This window comes from Rhinopithecus roxellana, chromosome 2, assembly GCF_007565055.1.
Source record: "Rhinopithecus roxellana isolate Shanxi Qingling chromosome 2, ASM756505v1, whole genome shotgun sequence".
NCBI classification, from domain to species: domain Eukaryota; kingdom Metazoa; phylum Chordata; class Mammalia; order Primates; family Cercopithecidae; genus Rhinopithecus; species Rhinopithecus roxellana.
Genome location: NC_044550.1, coordinates 119,302,436 through 119,325,779, shown reverse-complemented (window position 1 = coordinate 119,325,779; position 23,344 = coordinate 119,302,436). Strand labels below are relative to the sequence as shown.

Here is a 23,344-nt window from a genome sequence, read left to right as displayed (position 1 = left end):
CAGTGACATGAGGGGTTTGGCATAGGGAGGATTCAAGCTAGGACACAAAGTAATTATCAAATAACCACAAAATTTCACTGGCTTGAAGAAACAAAGGTTTATTTTGCCCTCATATTCCTTGTCTACTTTGAGTTGAATGCTGACCCTGGAGTGGTGTTGTCATTGCTATCCTCACTTGTAACACAGCAGCAGAGGAAAACCAAGTCACTGCTGTTCTCACATTTGGTCACAAATGTTCCAGAGTGGTAGTGGAACAGGTTGCTTCTGCTCAAAGTTCATTAGCCAGAACTACTCACAGTCAACCCTGATCACAAGAGCACTAGGAGATGTAATCCTACCACATGACTAGAGGGGAAAGCAACCTTGATGGCACAGAGCATTATGATAACTCTAGAGAAACTCAGGTACGGGCGATTTCTATTTGTCCTTCTGAAACAAGAATCCTCATAAGTACAGAATTAAGGAACATGTGGATTATGATTTGATCACTGTGAAATCTTGAATAGCACATAAAGGCACCTTTGTTAAAGAGAAAAACTCACTGCTTTATAGAAAGAAGCTGTCAATTAATTAGGGTATGACAAAGCATAAGAAATTTCCCCTGATTTTCAGCCAAAAATGTTCTAAAACAATAGTGTCAGGTCCAAATTTAGCAATATGAATTGTAAGGAGGTACAAAAAAGTCGAGTCCAGGTGGTGCTTTGAAGCACTTAACCTAAGACAGATAATCAATTCTCTAGATGCAGAGAGTAAAGACAGGCAGTCTGCAAGCCAAATTTATGTATGAGAAGAAGTTTGTTTGGACTGCATAATATCTGAAAAAAGAAAAAGAATATGCTTCTAAGCATGGAATGCTCATCATCAGTTAACCATACTGCTCATCCCTCCACCCCTCATTAATCATACCAGAGCACTTTGTTCATTGATTTGTGCATCTGACCCCTGAAGTCATTTGACTTTGTGCTCTCTGATCCTGATAATGGTTTGGATCTGTGTCCCCACCCAAATCTTATGTTGAAATGTAATCCCTAGTGTTGGAGGTGGGGCCTGGTGGGAGGTAATTCCATCACGGGGGTGGTTTCTAATGGTTTAGCACCGTCCCTCTAGTGCTGCCTTGTGACAGAGTTCTCATGAGAACTGGTTGTTTAAAAGTGTGTGGCACCTTCCCTTTGAATCTTCTTCCTCCTGCTCCAGTCACATAAGAAATGCTTGCTTCCCCTTCACATTCCACTATGATTGTAAGTTTCCTGAGGCCCCCCAGAAGCAGAAGCCTGTGTAGCCTGTAGAATCATGAACCAATTAACCCTCTTTTCTTTATAAATTACCCAGTCTCAGGTAATTCTTTATAGCAATGTGAAAATGGACTTAAACAAGTTCAGAGAAATAGATGGCTTGCGTATTTCTCACGTAATCCTTCATAAATAAGTTTACTTTTGCACCAACTTTTGATAGGATTATTGAATAGCAATAATTTTGGATCATATTGAGTGAGCTGTATTATTTATGGCAGTACATGCTGTGGTTGAGAGGCCTGCCAAGGTGTATGACTTTACCTCAGTCCACATGGAGGTGGTCAAAAGGATTTTCCTGTGACCAATAAATTCCTGCTACAGCCTATAGACAACAATATATTAATGGGCAAAGATACATTTGATGTGGCTAGCTAAATTATAACCCAGATGACTATTAATCAATGAATTCTAGAAATGGAAATTTAAATGTATTTATAAACAGCATAGTTTAAACTTAAGAAAAAGAAATTGATTAAACCAGAACCTGGAGTTTGAATCACAAAATCTCATCTACACCTATATGTAGGAACCCTATAAGGTAAATTTCCAGGGATCCTTTAGAGAGGTAGTTTGTCAATTCTCTTCTCAATCCAAACTTGTTTTTTATTTGAGGAAAAGGTATAATAAAACAACATAGTGTATGCTTTTGATGAGCTAAAGTAGCCCTTTGAGTAGGGTAATTCGTTCTTCTTTTAATAAGATTCAATCCTGGTGGATTGCCCTAGTTCCTCAGAAATGTCAAGTAAACTGTGATGAATAATTTTGGCTGTGCAGTCGGCAAGTGATAGAAGCCTACAGATAAATGCTTTTTCTCTGGATAAGCTGAAAATGTCTCTGCTTGTGTTATGCCTTCTTTTCTGAGGTTTTAATTTCAGATCTCATTGACTATTCATTTAATCATTCATTTTTAAAATACAAATTTGTAGTACCCTTAATCCTACATTTCTCCTTAGTGCAAGAACCTGCATAAGAATTTTACATTTGGTAACAGGAAAAAGTAATATTAATCTCAAAAGCATTTCAAACTTCATTAAGACCTAAAGCTGGAGATCAAGGAATCTGAACAAAAGGAAATAATAAGTAATGTTTTAAAAACAGGTGTTGAAGTGGAATGAAGCTGGTACTGAAAAGGCAAAAAGAGGTAACTCGAGGACTACTTTCTCGGAGAACGAATAACTAGGCAACGAAACATACAGCCCAGGATATTGTGAGTTTCGACATTCTGACATTTATCATCCTGGAGGGTGACGCGTAACAGTACTGCTGGTGGAAGGTTCAAGATGATTATCATCCTCATAACCCTTAGTAAATGAATGATGCTTCTAACACAATATTTATTTTTCACATAAGAGATTTTTGTTTTGTTTTGTTTTTGTGAAAGGGTTTTGCGCTGTCACCCAGGCTGAAGCGCAGTGGTGCAGTCATAACTCACTGCAGTCTCAAGGTCTTGGGCTCAAGCATTTCTCCTGCCTCAGCCTCCCAAGCAGCTAGGACTATAGGTGTTTGTTACCACACTTTGTTAATGAAAAAAACATGTGGAGACAGAGTCTCACCATGTTGCTCAGGCTAGCCTTGAACTCCTGGCCTCAAGTGATCCTCCCACCTCAGCCTCCCAAAGTGCTGGGATTACATGTGTGAGGCACTCATGTAATGGCTTTTACTTCATGAGATAAAATATAACAGAGAGTCACATAATAACAGAACTTCATTGTTTCCAAAGAGGTAAATTTAACCAATACTTCAGTCACCAGACAAAGAAAGTACAACCAAAAAGGCTAAAGAATTTTGAAAAGTCACAGTTATCTCTGACTCCCACTTCAGTAACTAGAGTTTTACCATCATTTTTTCTGTAGTATCTAGTTCTTTTTCTTATGTTTAACACTTAGGAGAAATTGTGAAACCTAGATGTCACTGAAAATGCTGCATGCTGCATATACACCATGGAATACTATGCAGCCATAAAAAAGGATGAGTTCATGTCCTTTGTAGGGACATGGATGCAGCTGGAAGCCATCATTCTCAGCAAACTATCGCAAGAGCAGAAAACCAAATGCCGCATGTCCTCACTCATAGGTGGGAATTGAACAATGAGATCACTTGGACACAGGAAGGGGAACATCACACAATGGGTCCTGTTGTGGGGAGTGGGGAGGGGGGAGGGATAGCATTAGGAGCTATACCTAGTGTAAATGACGAGTTAATGGGTGCAGCACACCAACATGGCACATGTATACATATGTAACAAATCTGCACGTTGTGCACATGTACCCTAGAACTTAAAGTATAATTTAAAAAAAAAGAAAAAAGAAAATGCTGCATGCTGTTAGACTTCCTGGCATTTCTTAATGTATTACCTTTTTTTTTTTTTTTTGAGCGACTCAGGTTAAATCATATTTGTGACCTCTCTCTTCTGCATTTTTGTAGTGAAGGTTTTGTGTTTCTATAATATCATTTTTTATGGTAATCATATAAATTCCTATTCTCTTTTCCTCTGGAGTTTAAGAGCTTCATTTAAAACTTCAAGTAGGTATCACGAGGACAGATAAAGCCTGTAACGGTGTTTGTTTTACACTGATTTTGGGGCAACGTGTTTTCTTTCACTGGCGAGGTGGTAGTTTTACATCCACTTTTGTCTTTTGGGGGCTCATGGTATGATTCTAGCATATATATGAATGTGATGGATGACTTTATTTACATAAAGTAGTCTCCACATTGAATACATATCTTTGTTTTTAAACTTAGTTTGATGTCAAAGCTGTGGTATTATGCCATTTTAAAAAGGTTTAAAGTTTATGATTTGACCATATACTTTTCCCTAGTTGTTCTATCAGATTTAAGAATTTATATAGCAACCCTGTCTCTATCTCAAGTACAGAGAAAATGCTTGATAATCATTAATCTTTCAGCTTGATGGAATCTAATAATTCTAGTAAAGTAGGTCCTAAGTAGGTCCTTGATGGAATCTAATAAGTCTAGTAAAGGAGGTCCTAAGATGAAATGTAGAGCTAGAGATATCCATCAATCTCTATCCTTCTTATCATAGAACCCACCCATTTTTTAGGACTTTTTTATTTACAAAACAGATAATTTTTTTTTATCAGTAATAAAATTGGATGGTATTCCCATACATTATATCTTGTGATAAGGGTATGACTAAATAATTATTTCATTTTCTGGGCATTTTTTCTTTTTTTCCATTGTCCTAAATGAGTGTATATGGAATTACATTAGTTACTATGATCCATGAACATTTAAAAAATTTAGTTGAATATATTGCTTATATGATGCATTGTATCATAAAGCTAAATTTATTACACATTCTGTCACAGTAATAAACTTAAAATGAACCCACTTGGATCATGTTTGTACTGAACTTGATTGAAGGAATACTGGTTAGGTACATTTTCAGCAAATATTAAAATGTTATATTTAAATGGTTTGGACCAAAACATTACTGACAATAATAACTATTAATTGCTATATTAATAGGAAAACCTGATTACTATGTAGCTCTCCCGACCCCATTACGTTATCACTAACACAATTTACTCTCCTTTAAAATTTAAGGGTTTTTTTTGAGAAGAATAAGAATGTACATTTGCTAATTAGCTATGAACAAACAGTGAATAGAAATCCTTCATTTTTCTTCCCATTTCCTATCTTTTTATTGTAATCAACCTCACATAAATATCTGTGTGCCAACACAATTGTGGTGTTCAAAAAATGTATCAGTTCAATTTATATTTTCTAATAATTATAATCACTTTTAAAATTGGTGTCTTTATGAAGAATGAAAACTTAATACAATATAAAAGCTATCATCATTATTTTTCTTATTTTTTATCTTTTATTATTTTTTGGGGGATGGAGTCTTGCTCTGTCACCCAGGCTGGAGTGCAGTGGCACAATCTCGGCTCACTGCAACCTCTGCCTCCCAGATTTAAGTGATTCTGGTGCCTCAGCCTCCAGAGTAGCTGGGATTACAGGTGCCTGCCACCACGCCCAGCTAATTTTTGTATTTTTTAGTAGAGATGGTTTTTCGCCATGTTGGCCAGGCTGGTCTCAAACTCCTAGCCTCAAATGATCCACCCTCTTCTGCTTCCCAAAGTGCTGGGATTATAGGCTTGAGCCACTGCACCCAGACACCACCTCGCAAAATGAGGACAATTTCACAGAGAACTTCAAAGGGGAAAAATGAGTGGAATTGAGAGAGGTAAAAGGTTCTAAGTAATCGTTGACCATAAACAGCTTTTGGTGAAGAATTTGCAATCTCAGTAGGCTACCAGCTTCTGGGTTTCTGTAAAATATTTAATCAAAAAGCCATATTGAAATTTCAAGTGCTACTCATTTTTTAATGCTTAGTAGCTCTGTTTTCAATGAGATGGCCATAGTGATGGGAGCAGAGAAATCCACATAGAATCTCCCTGGGATTATTCTCTATTTCTTTCCTATCCCTTCCTCCCCTCTTGTTTTTCTGAGCATTTGCTGACAGGCCAGAGTGTGGTCTAAGAAAGGAGACAGAAAACTTAAACAAATAATTGCCCCGAGGTAGATAAGATTATTTACAATTCCTTTTTCCCTTCTTCCGCTCCAAGGCTTCCCTGTGGGTGGAGCACACTCTTCCACCCCACTGACTTTCAGTTTGGCCATGAGACTTGGTGTAATTTATGGAATGAGAACAGAAGCGACTATGTGCCAATTCTGAGCAAAAGCTTGCATGTTTCTGCTTGCCTTCTTGCTCTCTAGCACTCCTCCATGGAAAGAACATCTTACAGGTCCCTACAGCCCCAAAATGAGGAGACACAGGGAGCAGATCTGAAACCCATTCCACAGCCTAGATCCATGCTCACTTGAACAGTCAATCTCAGGGCAAGCCCAGAAGAGACACAGGCACCTCGGAGTCCTGTGAGCAAGAAGAAATGTTGTAAACCATTGAGATTTGGGAGTTGTTATGCAGAATAATTGTGATGCAACTGGATTATCAGCCCCAAGTGCCAAGAATGTCATAATATTAATATATTGTGTTAAGAGCTAGGGTTTGGATAAAGTTGAGTCTAGAGATTCCTCACCCTGCCAAATTTCTATCTGCGTACGTGAATGTGTGCATTGTGTATAATGTGTGTGTGTGTGTGCACCTGTCTGACATGCTATGTTCAAAAATCTCTTATATGACAATAAGTTTAAAAGACTAAAATAAAGTATGCATAGTGACACTTGTGTACTTCTGCAGATGATATGAAACATAAAACATGCACCAGACCTGGTCCTTAGCCAGTCTCTACAAAACAGGATGAAAAAAAAAAAAACATGATGAGGGTAGATCTCTAACAGGAATTAATTGATTGTTGAAATCATAAAAGAAAGGGTAAGGTGTATATAATATTGCTGTATAGCCAAGATTTCTCCAAAGTTCCCTAATGTGGATTCCTTCTAGTACTCAGTGTTTACAAATTAAAATTATGGTTTGTCTCTTCTACTGATTTTCTCTATTCTTACCCATCCCCGTACTTAATTTCTTCACTGCCAAGGTCTTAACTGAATATTGAAATTACATTTATACTAAAAAATAATTGAAATATTATTACGACCCCCTCTTTCACCTCTGATGAAATGAATCCTCCTAAGAAGGACTAGCTTTCCATATCTAACAAAAAGATTACAGAATGCTGAGGTCTCAAAGAATTCAGGAGTAAAGTTTTGGGGTGAGTGGTTCTTGCCTTTAACCAAACTGTCTAATATATTCTGTGTATGGGTAGGGATAGCCCTGGGGGAGGAACAGAGAGAGAAGATATTCAGCTGTAGGAAGAGGGCCAAGCACAAATACATCTTCTTTCCCTGTCTTTCCAGGCTTTCTTCCACTAGAAAAATCACCTCTAGTCCACTTCTCAATTCATTTGTAGTTTATTCCCTAAAGTCTGAGGGCTGGGTGTTGTTGGTCAGAACTTTGGAAGTTCTTAGTTTTTGACAATTCCTTGTGATTATCTTGTAAATGTGTCCACGTTAACATGTTTTAGAAAAGAACCCACAATTAACCTTTCCCCCAACCTTGCCTATTAGTAACTATCATCTCTGCTTGCCTAGTTACTTACTTGAATGCCACTCCTGCATTTCCCTGAATCTTCCATGTTCAATTCATAAGCAAATCCTGTCTGTTTTACCTCCAAATATATTTTTTCAAAAACATTTACTTCTTTCTAAAGCCATCTGCTACTCTCTATCTCTGTTGTTACCAATCTTGCCAGACCATCATCTGCTGTGGACCACAACAGCTTGCTTGGTGGACTCCTTGCTCCCACTCTACCTCTTCCATCTGGTCTTCAAACAGAAGTCAGTGTAATTGCTCCCCTTATTAAAATTCATCAGTGGCCCATTGCTGCACCCAAATTAAACTCAATCCTTATGAAGTCCTATGAAGGCTTCCTTGATAGGCGCCATGGTCATTGCCATCTTTTCTCACTCTGCCCCAAGCACATGGTGTAAGAAAGCGCTCCTAAAGTTACACAACCTTGAAAATTTGCTTGGAATAGAATGTGTATATCACCTTCTTATGGCCACCTGATTCAGACACTGCAAAAATGTGAAAGAGTTCAAGTTTCATGGAATCAGTTACAGGCGTGTTCTTGTTTTGAGAGACTACATGCTTGATTTATCATGACATTGTAGAGGCTGATGCAATAGAAAATATCAGAGAGGAATATTAGCTCTGTAGTTCTCTAGAAGCTGGCTAAAGTACCCTCTTTGAGATTTCATTCTCTGAGTCTTACTTAAGCAATTTCTAAGCTCGTTCTTATCTTACAGGAGATGCATTGACCCAGAGCCTAGACAAAACACTAGGCAAAGATCACAAATTAATGATTTATTGTTTCACTCTCCGATGTTTGATAGTCAATTTTCCTGAATGTAACTTTGTTTTCGTACTTCCTAAAAACTGTCAGTAGGTAAATTCTGGGTGTTTTAGTGACAAGACTTTCAGACTTCTGTGGGTTCTTTTGTGAGACTGAGAGCAGAAGATCTTGTGAGACTGAGAGCATGGTCTCATACATGTGTTTCTAAATGCAAGTTGTAAAGCCCTCACCTCCTGTCTCTCTGGCTCAATAAAGTCACAGAATCAGAATTGTATTTTTAAAGAGATTTTCTACTCTTTCGAATGGTCTCATCCAATAGATTAATTCTCTTTGTTTATCCTGGCTCCTTGGGGTCTGCCCTGCTAAAATTGAATGTAAGTAATTCATTATGCTAAACCTTTTATTCCTGACTTATCCTGAATTTTAAGATGATACAGTCAACTTCTTTTAAGGTATCACTTTCTCAATCAACTCTTTTTGTGGGTCAGAGTCACAACTGTCATCACGTTTTTAGATGTCATTGTCTCTATGATCAGATAGATGGAGAGGTTTTGTACACATGTATGTGTATAGTTGAACTCATGGCTGAAAATTTATTTCTTCTCTAAGGTCTTGTGGAAATTAAAGCCTTTTAAAAATGTCTCCTATTTCTTGAGAAAAAAATATGAAGCAGTTGTAGTCATTCTTCTTTTTTTTAAGTTGTACCTCAATTCCGTGTTTTTAATTTATTGCTTGCTTTATCTCTGCATCCTCTACTCACATTTCCATACAGCCCCAATTCTAGCTTACTCTCTGTATAAAAGCGTCTTTCTGTCCTTTCTTGTAGAAGCCACAGATTCTCTTTTTTCTGACTGACAGCATACAGACAAATGAGCTTTCATTTCTGTTTAGCTCATAAAGATCAGTGAGTAACTGGCGATTTCCTTTACAAATTAACCATGAAATTTCACTATTACCAGATATTACTCTTGCAACATTTATCCTTATGTAAATAAGTATGGAGTCTTATTAGTTTACATTTATAAACAGATTTATAATTTTCACATAAACAATATTTTAGAAAACACTAGTTGATGCGAACAATTTTGAAAATACAATTACTTGTTAATAAAAGTAGTCATTATTTTGAAAGATAGCCATTAAATTTTAGTGAGGCAGAGCGTGTTAATATCATATTTTAATGATTAAATCCTATTTTCAATTTTTATTTATATAGGCATTTCAATCTAATAAATTGAATCACCGAATGAATTAGTAGAAAGGACTAAGGGAGCCATGACAATAGATTTATAATTTACTTGGTGTGGCAAGAAGATAGCATCAAATGCACACAAAAAAAGTTAATGTGATTTCATTGCACAGAAGTACTTCATTTCAATGGAAGTAATAGTAGAGCTTTTTGGAAGCTATGCAGAATTACTTAATTTAGATGACAGAAACTTCTTCTTAGACGTAATTTTAGGGGAAGAAAATAATTTTCCATTTCTATGCAGCTAAACAAATGAAAAGAGTTTTATTTCAGTATATCTTATGCAAAGCAATATTGGGTCTTTTACGAACCTCACAGAAGGAACAATTTTATTTTAATTCTGGCAGCTCAGCATGGATGAAAATCATGGAATTAGATAAGGTCTCCTTCCTATTGACTTAACGGTTACTTAAAAGCAAAAGGGAGGAATTAAAACACAAAAATAATATATATCATATTTGGCTCAGGATGCAGCACTATGGACACTCTGATGAAATACTTGTAGTATAATTGGCGTATGTCTTCTGGAAATAAATTTGGCAATATATATGAATGCACACAGCTATCATTGCAGCAATTCTGTTTATAAGAATATATGCTAAGAACATAACAAAAATATGTGTAAAGCTATGTGTGTGTGTATGTGTTTGTGTCTAAATATAGATATATATGTATATTTACATAAAATATGTGTGTATGTAAATATAGATGATATGTGTGATATGTATAGACACAGGCACATACACACATATATACATAGATACTCATAAATATAACATTTATTATATAAATATTTATTATAATATCAGTCCTGAGAGTGACTAAGTAAATTATGGCATATCCATACAGTGGAGTACTATGCCACCATTTAAAACTACCATGTAGATTCAACTTAAATATTTAATATATTTCTAAATATTTTAAAACCTATTGATACAAATAATTCCATAGTGTATAAGAGTATTATGATATTTAAATAATTGGGAATAATAACACAAAATGTGAATAGTGGGTATCACTGGTTTGCAGAATTTTTTTCATTTATTTCTGTTTTACGTGTTTTCTGCTTTGGTTATACATTACTTTGAAAACCAGTAATGCCATTGAAATGCCATTGAAAAATATCTGACCAAAGCTGACAATGATATGTTTGCAAGATTATAAGTGTGTGTGCAAAGATGTGTATGCTCATTCGGTGCACTTACCTTTGGCAAGGAAGCTCGAGATCCTGAACTCTGTGTCGTCATCGTCAGCACAGTGGTTATCCCCAGAGCTACCCTGGCCGGTGCCGCATCCATGTTGATCCAGAACGAAACCCAGGATAGAATAACGATCAGGAGACTGGGAATGTACATCTGGATCAGATAGTATCCCATTTGTCGCTCCAGATGGAATCGCACTTCTATACACGTAAACTTTCCTAATTGATTGTAAGGTAAATGCAGCAATTAGTACAAATAGGTCTTTATTATGGCATCAAATATCACAATTTCTTTTCTTTTCTTTTTTTTTTTTTTTTGAGACAGGGTCTCACTCTGTCCCCCAGGCTGGAGTGAAGTGGCCTGATCTCAGCTCACTGTAGCCTGCGCCCCCTGGGTTCAAGACTTTCTCCTGCCTCAGTCTCCCCAGTAGCTGGGATTACGGCATGCACCACCAAACCCGGCTAATTTTGTTTTTGTTTTTTTTTTTTTTGTAGAGATGTGGTTTCACCATGTTAGTCAGGCTGGTGTTGAATTCCTGACCTCAGGTAATCTGCCCACCTCAGCCTCCCAAAGTATTGGGATTACATGTGTGAGCCACTGATCCTGGCCTCACAATTTAATTTTGATAAGGCTTCTGTCATAAAACTTTCCATGATAATGAAAAGAGACTCATATTGATTCCTGAAAAAATATTTTTCACTGTTAGCATCAAGAAGCAATGTAGTAAGAGAGTGTACTCTTGCAGGAAATAGTAGTAAACTTATTACTTCCGACTTGAAAAGTGCTTTACACTTGTCAAAATATCCAAATATTTATTATTTCACTTGATTACGACAATTGCTTCTGAGGCAGACAGGAGAAACAGATACTTGTTATGTAAAGATCTTCTTTACTCATTGACTGTTTCTGATGCTTTGAGTGCTTCTTTAAAGCCAGGTGCTATTTGTTCTGGAAGCCTTTCCATTTTCTTTAAAGTAAGTGCTAGAGGATAAATACAATTGAATACGAATGATTCCTTGAATAATAAAGCAAACAAGTAGGAAAATATATGTTTTTTTCCCATTAATACTTTTGAAAATAAAAGCACACTTACTAAAAACAAGTGGGATCCATTTGTAGTAGATACGTATGCTTTTGTGTCTCTATTATTTACCTCTATTTTGGTGAGCAATACGTGGAGGAGTAAATGATGGTTTAATAAACATTAAGTTGATATTTTTTGTTTGTGTCCTGTTCTACTCCCTACTCTATTGATACTGATTTATACTACTCTATGTTATCTCTCCTTTATAAAAATTGTTCTTCTAAATCACCAAGTTCTTGGTTTAATTGTTTTTATTTGAATTATTTTAGGAAGGATGAGGTCAGAAGGTTATTCTGCTCTTTAAGTAACATTCTGTTAGTTATCATGAAAGAAAGATGTTAAAGAGCAATTGCTGTCCTATTGCTAGGTAGGACTCAGTGCGAGGGACTTGGGCCATGCGTGATTGCACAGGTGAGGCAAGGGCACTATATCTGGATGAACCCATGCATGTGTTTCCAGAGCTTAAGTCTCAACAAAAGTTCATAAAGTCTGGGAAACGTAGGTTCCACTCTTAGGCGAATAGTAATCAGAAACATATGTGCAAACCATACACGATCCTTTTATCAATTTGTCAAATATATACAAAATGCCTAAAGATTCCTGAAACATATGAAAATACTTTAGATTTTAAAGTGCTATTAAATATAAAGATTTAAATTTTTCTATGAAAAATAATGAAATGGAATAAAACAAGAATAACTGAAATACATTTATAATATCAGTTAAATAACTCACTAAGTAATCTCGTAGCATAATTTGTAACAAATACTAACCATTCAGATACTTTTGTATAAGTTTTCTAAATTTCGGGTGATTCCTAAGGAAAAAAATAAGCTCCATTGTGTTTTTATTTAAAAAGAATGTTTTTCAAAGTTCAGAATCACTAATCATCAGAAAAATGCAAATCAAAACTACAATAAGTACAATCCCAGCACTTTGGGAGGCCGAGGCGAGTGGATCACGAGGTCAGGAGATGGAGACTACCCTGGCTAACACGGTGAAACCCTGTCTCTACTAAAAATACAAAAAAAATTAGCCAGGCGTGGTGACGGGCACCTGTAGTCCCAGCTACTCGGGAGACTGAGGCAGGAGAATGGCGTGAACTCGGGAGGCGGAGCTTGCAGTGAGCCGAGGTGGCGCCACTGCACTCTAGCCTGGGGCGACAGAGGGAGACTCCCTCACGAAAACAACAACAACAACAACAACAACAACAACAATATGTTCTCTCACTCCAATAAAATAACTACTATCAAAAAGTATCAAAAAGACAGAAAACAACAAATGTTGACAAGGAAGCGGAGAAAGGTGAGTACTTGTACAGCATTGGTGGGAATATAGATTAGTCCAGCTACCAGAGAAAAGAGTATAGGAGTTCCTTTAAAAAGTAAAAATAAAGGTACCATATCAATACTGGGAATATATCCAAAAGAAAGAAAATCAGTGTATTGAAGAGATACCTGTTCATTGCATGTTTGTTGAAGCCCTATTCACAATAGCTAAGATAGGGAACCAACCCAAATATCCCTCAGTGGAAGAAGGGATGAAGAAAATGTGGTATATATACACAATGAAATATTATTCAAACAAAAAAGAATGGCATTCTATCATTTGCAGCAACATGGATAGAACTAGATGATAAGCCAGGCATAGAAAGACAATATCCCATGTTCTCATGCATATGTGGGAGCTAAAATAATTGACTTCATGGTTGTAGTAAAGAGAATAGTGGTTTTGAGAGGCTGAGAAGAAGGCAGGTGAAGAGGTTGGTGAGTGGGTTTAAAAATACACTCAGAATGAATAAGTTCTAGTGTTCAATAGCATAATGAGGATAACTACAGTTAACAATAATTTATCGTACATTTCAAAATAGAAAGAAGAAAAGATTTGGAATGTTCCCAACACAAATAATTGATAAATATATGAGGTGATAGATATTCCAGTTACCCAGACTTGATCATTACAGATTTCATGTTTGTATTAAAATATCACATGTACCTCCAAAAACATGTACAGCTATTATGTATCTATAAAAATTAAAAAATGTTTTTACAATATTGCTGGGAAAGAAAATAAAGGGCTACACACATGAACACAAATATGCACCATTGCTTGTATATAAATAAATATACTCAGTGTATGTGGATCTGAAGAGATAAAAGAACAAGTTGGACAAAAAAACCCATCACTTATGCATGGCAGCAGACCCCAGAAATATAGTGATCAACAGAATCAATATAATACAAACTTAAGACAGTGAAAGAAATATGCAATAAATAAGTAAACATAAAATTGAATGATATAATTTCAGATGGTGAAAGCAGAATTTGGGTGTTTAACACTTATTGTGACATATGGATGTTTCAAGAGTTGGCATTTGAATAACCCTGAAGGAATTGGGAGTATTAGACCTGGAACAATTTTGGGAAGAACTTTACATGCAGAAGGAAGAGCAAGAGCAAAGGCCCTCAGACAGACAGAGATGAGGTTGGAGTATATAAGCAAGCAAGTCATTGTGGCAGGGTACTACGGAGCAAGGGGAAGAGAGATAAAAGATTTTGGAGAAATTATTAGCAGGAGACAGATAATAGGATGCTGTAGCATATAACTAATAAATACTCTGGCATAGTGAAAATACAACTGAATATATCCTCTAATTTTGTGCAATTAATTTGTATATGAAAACATTTTTAACTTAAGTGTATTTCATTTTATGGGAGGAAAGGGAATTTTATAAATTTGGTCTTAGGTAACCTAGTATTGTTGTTTGTTGTATTTTCACAAGTAACATAAAAGGCATATGTGGAATCTAGGCCTATTATTGGAAAGCAAAAGAAGATTCCTGTGCATTGTAAAAGCAAATATGAAATGGAGTCTGGAATCTGAAGCAAATTAACCACATACTTGAATGAGGACTCTATGAGATGCTTTTATTCTCTACATAATTTGGGCACGTTATTCTGTTTCTGGACAGTACAATGCTTCTAGAATGTAAAGTTGTAAGGTCTCTACGATATCTCCTAAGATGTCCCATTCCTTGCTTACAGTAAGCATTCATAAATGTAAGTTATTTTCTTTTAAGCTGTAATAGCTCATTTGATAACTCAAGGGAGTATGCAAACTTACTTTACACTAAGGAAGTGTCTCGAGTCCCTCTGTCATAAAACTTCATTCCTAATTGATGCTTACACCTTCACCTCTTGTTCTGAGTTACATGGTATCTCCCTAAGATTCATGTCCACCCAGAATCTGTGAATGTGAACTGACTTGAAAATAAAGTATTTGCAGATACAATCAAATTAAAATGAAATTGTCTTGGATAAGAGGGGGTCCCAAATCCAACATTACTGCTGTCCTTATAGAAAGAGGGAAATTTGGACACAGAAACATAGACACATGGGGGAATCCCATGTGACTCTGGAGGCAGAGACTGAAATGATGCATCTGCAAGCTGAGAAACAAGGTTTTCCAGAAATAGGTAGTCAGGAAGAGACAGGGAAAAACTCTTCCCTAAAGCTTTGAGGGAAAGCATGGCCCTGCTGACACCTTGAATTTTGGATTCCTAGCCTCCAGAACTGTGAGAGAACACATTTCTGTTAAGTCACTGTTTGTGATAGGTTGTTAGGGCAACCGGAGGAAACTAATATACCTCCGTAAGTCAACTCTAGGGGAGTTTTAACATCTGTCTAAGGGAACTGAGCAAGTACGGTGCTATTGACTTGCCTGCTCTTTATCTTTGTGTGGACATGTTAAACTTGAACTCCCTAATAAGTTAGATATCAGCTTCATCTCTGAGTGAAAAGGAAAACAGTAGTGACTTTTTGATCAGATATTGTGAATTTGCTAAGGAGATAAGAGAGAGTAGGGACTTTGTATAGTGAAAGGTCAGAGCACAGTTCTGAAAAATGCTGAGTCCACGATGAATCATAGTTACTGTAATGAAATGGTAAGAACAGCAGCTGATGCCAGTGTGAGGTCATGTAGTCACCACAATGGAGTGATGCCTCAATCATGGGCCATTTAATGGAATTCAGAGAATTCCATTACTTTCTAACTGCATGCATACATTCTAACTGTATAGTTAGAGTATTTCTTATGGAAATAGCCCATGTTAGTTAAAGCAACTGAAGAGAATTTGCCGATGTGCAGATACCACATTAAGTCTCTAAATTCTTAGTGTTGATAACTATATCTGATATTTATTTCAACTGTCTTAGTGTGAATAGTAGGTGCTTAGGTAAAAATAACAGTGAAATGCATGAAAATATGACAAAGGGAGAAGTTAGGCAAACAAAGTTTTTCTTTCTTTTTTTTTTTTTTTAGCAGAAACAGTGTTTACTGCCCAACATTATTACTATGTAATCATGAGCTTTTCATTGAAAATTATTTAAAGATAATTGAACACCAAGCATTACTTTGGTCTCATACAGACCAATTATTTAACAATATGTAATTAATCAAAGTATTGATAAGTTTCAAATGCATCAATTTTCTGCTATATGCCTATGCAAAACAATGATCTAAGAAGAGTTAAATAACTTAGCATTATAATGAAGAAACATCTGGATATCATAAAACCACAAGTAGTCAGTGTAAAGAACACTACTCAACCCCTACCTGTATTGTAATGTTTAGTGCAGTATCGTAAGTCTTTTTCTTCTTTCAACAGAAACTGGGGCAAAGTGAGTCCTTCTGCCACTTGTACAGGTGCCTCATCTTGCCATTCAAAAATGAGATCATTCATTGTGTACCCAACTAGGCAAAACATAATAAAACTATGAATAGTCTAAAAAGGGCATTCAAAGAAAAGAAATACAAATTACTTTATAGTCACATAGGATGAGAAGACCAAACAGTGTCATCTTATAGTAACTCTATGGATGGAGCTATTCATTGCCCAATTCCATTTCATAAATGTCTGTGGAATCTATTCATGTGGAACTCCCACCAAATAATATGAGAAAACAAAGTGGGCTTATTAAAGAAATTCGAAGGGACATGCATATACATTATTTCCTTGGGATGGGTAGCTACTGGATTAATTTGGTAATTTTCATTTTGATTTCATTCTGTCTGCTTTCTCCTTACTTTCAAATTATTCAGGACTTTCTCAACAAAAACTGAAATTGTCACTTGTTAGAAATTGGCTTTTTATTTTTTTTTTTTTTATGAGACGGGGTCTCACTCTGTCACCCAGGCTGGAGTGCAGTGGCGTGATCTCTGCTCACTGCAGCCTCTGCCTCCTGGGTTCAAGTGATTCTTCTGCCTCAGTCTCCCCGAGTAGCTGGGACTACAGGCACATGCCACCACACCCTGCTAATTTTTATATTTTTCATAGAGACAGGGTTTTACTATATTGGCCAGGCTGCTCTCAAACTTCTGATCTCATGATCTGCCTGCTTTGGCCTCCCAAAGTGCTGGGATTACAGGCATCAGCCACCGTGCACAGCCAGAAAAATGACTTAAACTTAGTGTAAGAATAAATGTCAGAAATCTCTTAATTATATACAGATTGCTCAAGGATTTAGGCATGTTAATTTTACTTCTGTTGTGTTTTGAATCTCTCCAGAGTTGCATGTAGATAGCATTTATTTCTGTGCACTTACACCCAATTAGAAAATATCTATGAAAGTGGAGAGGAAGTGGAAATTTATGTTTTCGTGAAGATTTTGATACACATTTCATCATTTAGTGATTCACCAATTTCTTACATTAATTTGAATTAAGCATTTAATTCAAAGAGAGGGGAGCATTCATTATTGATATATATGGACTTTAAAAATTTCCATCCTTTATAAATAAAGAAAACAAAGTGGACTCATTAAAAGTATACCATGACATGTCAAAACTTGAAGGGACATGCCATGGTATACTATTTATAAATAGTCAAGGTTTGGGCCAGACAAATTATATTTTTATCGTGGAAAAATTTCAACTCCTTAAGCCATAATGTTGAATAGAATTGGAGTATTTTCTTTAGAATTTCTTGAACAGGCAAATAAAAGTTTATTATAGAATGCATGTATTTTCTTTGCTCTTTGGAACATCTACACCAGTATATTGCTGGCAGCTGTTGTATTTTTAAAAAAGTATATTTTCATTATCATAAAGGATTCTCTTTTCTCCCCTCATGAAAATAAATAACTTGGGGGGAAAAACAGACACACAAAGAAAATGACTTCAACTGTAACATCTGTGGGGGGGAAGTACTACCACATAATACCTCCTTGATTTAATCATTAAATAGGGACAGTTTGTGGAGGTGGAAACTCTTGCATATAATATCAGTGAATTCAGGACAGAATTGATTAATGGATTTTGTAATAGGTCAGCAGCCTTTAGGAAACTAAAATTTCCTATTTCTATATGGGCGGTACCTAAGAACTGCAGAATTTTGTCTTTTCCTTCCCTCTGAGTGAGAAGCTGTTGAAATGTATGTTTAAAGACTACTGCAGAAAATGAGTCAAAAGTGAATCGGACCTGTGGGGCAGAACTGTTGTTACTTTGATCAATGAGTTTCTTGATGCACAACTACCACCGAGGTAGAAAGAGAGAGGAGGCATGGTGTGGCCTCTGAACCAAGTCAAATGGTCGACATGTTAAAAGTAGTTGGGTGCAGTGGCTCATGTCTGTAATCCCAGCACTTTGGAAGGCCGAGGCAGGCCAATCACCTGAAGTCAGGAGTTTGAGGCCAGCCTGGCCAATGTGGTGAAAGCCCATCTCTACTAAAAAACACAAAAATTAGCCAGACTTGGTGGTGGGCACCTCTAATCCCAGCTACTTGGGAGGCTGAGGCAGGAGAATAATTTGAACCTGGGAGGCAGAGGTTGCAGTGAGCCGAGATCGACCATTGCACTCCAACCTGGGCAACAGAGTAAGACCCTGTCTCAAAAAAAAGAAAAGGCAGAAGCTCCAGGTCTGTGAAGCAGCGCAGAAGGGAAATGGTCCCAAACAAATTCTCGTGGAAACAAGCTTGTATTGTAGGGAAGAGGCTATGTGAGTGACTGGAAACGGCATGGAGTAGGTTAGGCTGAATAGAACACTGAGTAGGGAAAGGAACTGATCACCCTCCACCCTCCCCAATACCTGGGAAAACTCTCCCAGACACAGTGAAATCTGATCCAGCTGTGGTGGTAGTGACTGGAGCCAGATGCCCTACCACGCTTGACCCTTAGGTATACCTCACAGCATCCACTCTACAGGCAGTGGAAATGGTAGTAGCAAGAGCATCACTGACCAGATCTCTTTGGACTGTATGGGATTCTGCTGCTGAAGTTTTCAGCAGAAATATCATCAGCGTGATGGCTCATTATGAAGCAAGCACTATTTGGTAGAGTTTGTGAAGTCACTGAGATTGAAAGAAGCATGCATCTACATCTGAATTTTGACTCCAGAACAGATGTGAGAACCTGAAGGACTGTCCCATAGGCTGATGGATTTAACATGGTAGGGACTTAATACTTGCTTATACTAGAATACATTTATTTCATTGACCCCTGAAATTAATAATGATTTGATTGGTAATAATAGAAAGCTTTCACTTTCATTCATAAGTCCTTTAATATGTCCATTATAAATACCATTTTACTGAGAAAGTAGATGCACATTTCTCAAAGATTTAAGGATACTAAAATAGGCACCAATTCTACCTCCTGCTAGATAAGACATGTTTCTCATTCTTCCACACCTATAATCACTGAAGACAAAATATGTGAGATTGTGTCCCAATTTAGACAGATGAATGGAAAAATGACCTGAAATTTCATTTTGTTTTTATATTCTAAAATTTTCTCAAGGTGTTCTGTGAAATGAAACTAGCTTTATGAAATTCCTTCAAAGACAAGCTTTATTTAGTTGCTAATACAATTTATAGACAGTATATGTATCTTGCTTTTGTTTCAAACAGTCATCCACATTAGTTTAGGTATGTGTATTTCATATCATACTATACCACTTCATTATGATTCAAAGGTACTTAAGTTTGAAACCGGAAGGAAGATAGTAAGAGACAATGGTTGGGGCAATTCCTTTATTTGAGCAACTTACCGGTTGTTAATGATAACAACTAAGTGGTAATCTTGTCTCAACAAACTCTCAGACATAATTTTTAAAAATCAATACTTTTTCACACAATTCAAAATGTTTTAAGATCCTTATGCTGTTGGTTGGTAGATCTTTATACAAGTCTGAGAATGTTAAAGAGAACAGACTGGTTAATGAGATCAAGATTGTGAGCTGAATTACCTTATACCACAGTAAGCTTCCCAATGAATACTAATTTATTCAGGGAGCAGACATTAACCCTAACCTCGTATGTTCAGTCAACAACCTCGTATGTTAGCTACCATAAAACACATAAACAAATGGCTTAGTGAAACCAAACGCTGGTTTTATCAAAGAGTTCTTCACTGAGTACCAACTGTATGGAAGATGTCCTGCTAGGCTTCAGGCAATGTGATATATTATTGCCGAGTAAAGAGTAAGTGGCATGGGAGACGCAGAAAGTGCTGTTTCCTTTTAGCACAGGGTTCTGTGATATCTACCTAGGCCCCATTTGAGCTGGATCTTGAAAACAAGGCAGGGTCTGCATATAAAGTATGCAAAAGGTGAGGCACTTCAGGCTCAAGAAGCAGCAAAATCATTTGAAAGAAACTGCGAACTCCCAAGGTTTATAATAGCAATGGGAACCGCTTCATTTGTCTAGAGCCAGTTTGCATGAAGAAGCATATAAAGTGACAAATAATGTAAGATGATGTTAAGTTTAAATTTCCAGTTTAAAAGTTTGATCATTGGAATCTTTTGAGCAAGTGGCGAACCACAAAAATTGTAACTGAGTAGCATTACTCTAGCAGGATTCTTTCATGGAATTCACAAGGTCAAAACTGCTTTCACAATCATTTGCCTTTTTCATTGTGTCAACATTTGCCCTGATGTTGAAAAAACAATGGTGGGTAAAACTTCTAGTGCTTTTGCACAAATAAAGGGGCTGGCACCAAACTGTGCTAGGAGTTACTGTATTTTTACTGCCACATCTTGCAGCAAAAATAATCCCATTTTTATTTATGAATGTCTTTGATCCCTTATGAAACAGTAAATATCTTATAGTGAAAACAATGCCACTTTTAATTCAGAATGTTCTTGATCTTTGATGAAGCACTAACAATGATTAATTTTATTAAATTTGGACCCTATGTAAGTACCTTTTAATATTCTGTATGTCAAAATGGGAAGTCTGCACAAAATACTCAGCTGCAAGCTGTAATATGATTCTTTCAAGGAGAATCACTGGTGTCTTTGAGTTCCAAGCCGGGACTAGCTTGGGTTTTTTGTGAAATACTATTTTTTATGTGAAAAAAAATGGGTGGAAACTGTGGTTACTGTGCCTAGGTATTTGGCAGACCATTTTCTCAAAGATGGAGGAAGTGAACTTATCTGAACTTGTCATGTTAAGGGAAACAACAGACAGTATTTGCTGTCAATGATAAATTTTGAACTTTCAAGTCAAAGTTGGAATTTTGGAGAAATTGTTGTTACACCATGAGCTTGATAGCTTTCCAATACTTAAAGATTTTTGATGGGCTTGATGGTGACATCAACAAATGTGATATTTTGATGTGTACAATGAAGTGTGTCAGCTGTTTGGAAGATCTAAATAACTCATCAATCTGATATTTTCGAAATGACCAAAACATGTTTAAAAAGCATACACGACCCATTCAAAGTGCAAGATAGACAAGTTCGTTTTAACTTAAAAGAGTAGGAAGAGTTCATTGATATGATTTCCAATTCCACATTGCAATTAATCTTTAAGAGACTTAAAGTTTTTTGCTTTCATAAGAAGGCAAAACAAAGCAAAACCAAAAAACGAAAACCCTCTCATTCTTCTGCAATGGTCCACAAGGATTATAAGTCAGAGGTAACATTTCAGTAGATAATTTAACCAAAATTGGCACATAATTAACTATGTGTTTAAAGGAAAAAAAGGAAAATTTCAAAGTTTTCAGTCTAAGTCACTGACAAGTAGCTATGCAACAATATTTGCTTGTATGTCAAACCTCATGACATTAGAGTAGCTTTCTTTGACCATCTAATAAAACACATTTCCTCCAGTTACTCTACCTTACCTATTTTCTGTGTATTTTTTCCATAGTACTTATCCTTACCTAACATTATATTTATATATATATATATATATATATTCATCAGGTTTTGACATTATATATATTCATCAGGGTTTTTATTTTGTTTTCCCACTTTGTCTCCTAGAATTTACTCTTTATAGAAAAAGAAATTTATTCTCTTTTAGTCAGTGGCATATTTTCTATTACCTAAAATAGTACATGGCCAGCATATAGCAGGTGCTTGAATATTTGAATTAGAAATAGAGAAGATATAAAGGGGAAGGAGGAAGTGTGTGTGTGTGTGTGTGTGTGTGTGTGTGTTGCTTTATTTTGGGTTGCCTTGAATTTGAGATGGTAGAAGAGGATGCAGGTGTTGAGCCTAAGAAGTCACAACATTGACTTATATGTTGAAGGTAGTTGAAATTGTGGAACTAGATATTGGAAATGAGTTTAGGATTAAAGATATAAGTTAAAAACCACTATCTACATATACTAATTAAAATTATTGATTATTTGGAAACATCAGAGAGATAATATATAAATGAAGAGGAAGAGCTATAAAGAATCTTGGAGAATGCTTTGGAAGAGAAAAGTGATGACAGGAAAGTAATAATCAAAATAGAAAATCCAAAGAGGTACATTTCATTTAAATAGAAATAAGAGTATCTAATGGAATTGTCTGATCATAGTATTTTAAGGTGATAAGTTTCCCAAAAGCAGAGGCTGGGAAATCATTTTTCAGGAATGTTATAAGAGACATTCAATGTTTTAGTTAAAACTAACTGGTTTAGTTAAAGTAGATGAACTCTAACTAAGGCTTTTCCAACCCTTTGGTTTTATAATATACTTAAGTATAGCTTTACAAATCTGTCTAAATAAAATGCACTATAAAATAAAACAATAAGAAGCATTTGGTCCTGTTATAGAAATAGGAAGACTGATCAAAGGAACCAAAGATAAAATTTAGAAATCTAAGTATGTATACACATTTAATAATTGTACTATTTGCAAGTATCACAGTAAGATAGTGGAATATCAAATGGACCATAGCAATGTGAATATCTGTGTAGCAGCAAAGTAAGATGTAGATGTAATCTTGAGAGATGCAGAAAAGGCCTCTGAAGCCTGACTTCTTTTTATTTTACATAAATGTATCGAGTACAAGTGTAATTTTGTTACATGCATAGATTGCTTAGCATTGAAATCAGTGCTTTTAGAGTATCCGTTACCCAAATAATGTATATTATATCCATTAAGTAACTTCTCAGCCTCCCCCTCTTCCTACCCTGTCAGCCTTCTGAGTTTCCACTGTCTATCATTCTACACTCTGTCCATATGTTCTTCAGCACTATTCACAGTAGCAAAGATGTGGATTATTTATGAATATAAAAAATGCTCTAGGCTAACCTTGAATGTAAACAGGCTAAATGTCCCACTTAAAAGGCATAGAGTTGTAAGTTGCATTAAAAAAAAAAAAAAAAAAAAAAAAAAAAAAAAAAAAAAAAAAAAAAAAAGCAAGACCTAATGGTATGCTGTCTTCAAGAGACCTATCTC

At 36.1% G+C, this 23,344-nt stretch overlaps 1 protein-coding gene across 2 annotated transcripts in view; it reads right to left on the bottom strand.

The window, feature by feature from the left end:
• The window catches only part of GLRA3 (glycine receptor alpha 3), a 176,094-nt gene that overhangs the window by 22,343 nt on the left and 130,407 nt on the right, over positions 1-23,344 (bottom strand). For both annotated transcript variants that reach the window (XM_030919270.1, XM_030919278.1), the window contains exons 6-7: positions 16,287-16,424; positions 10,592-10,806 (exon numbers count right to left, since the gene is read on the bottom strand). In XM_030919270.1, coding sequence (XP_030775130.1) covers positions 10,592-10,806; positions 16,287-16,424 — 353 coding nt within the window. The remainder of the gene's footprint in view (positions 1-10,591; positions 10,807-16,286; positions 16,425-23,344) is intronic.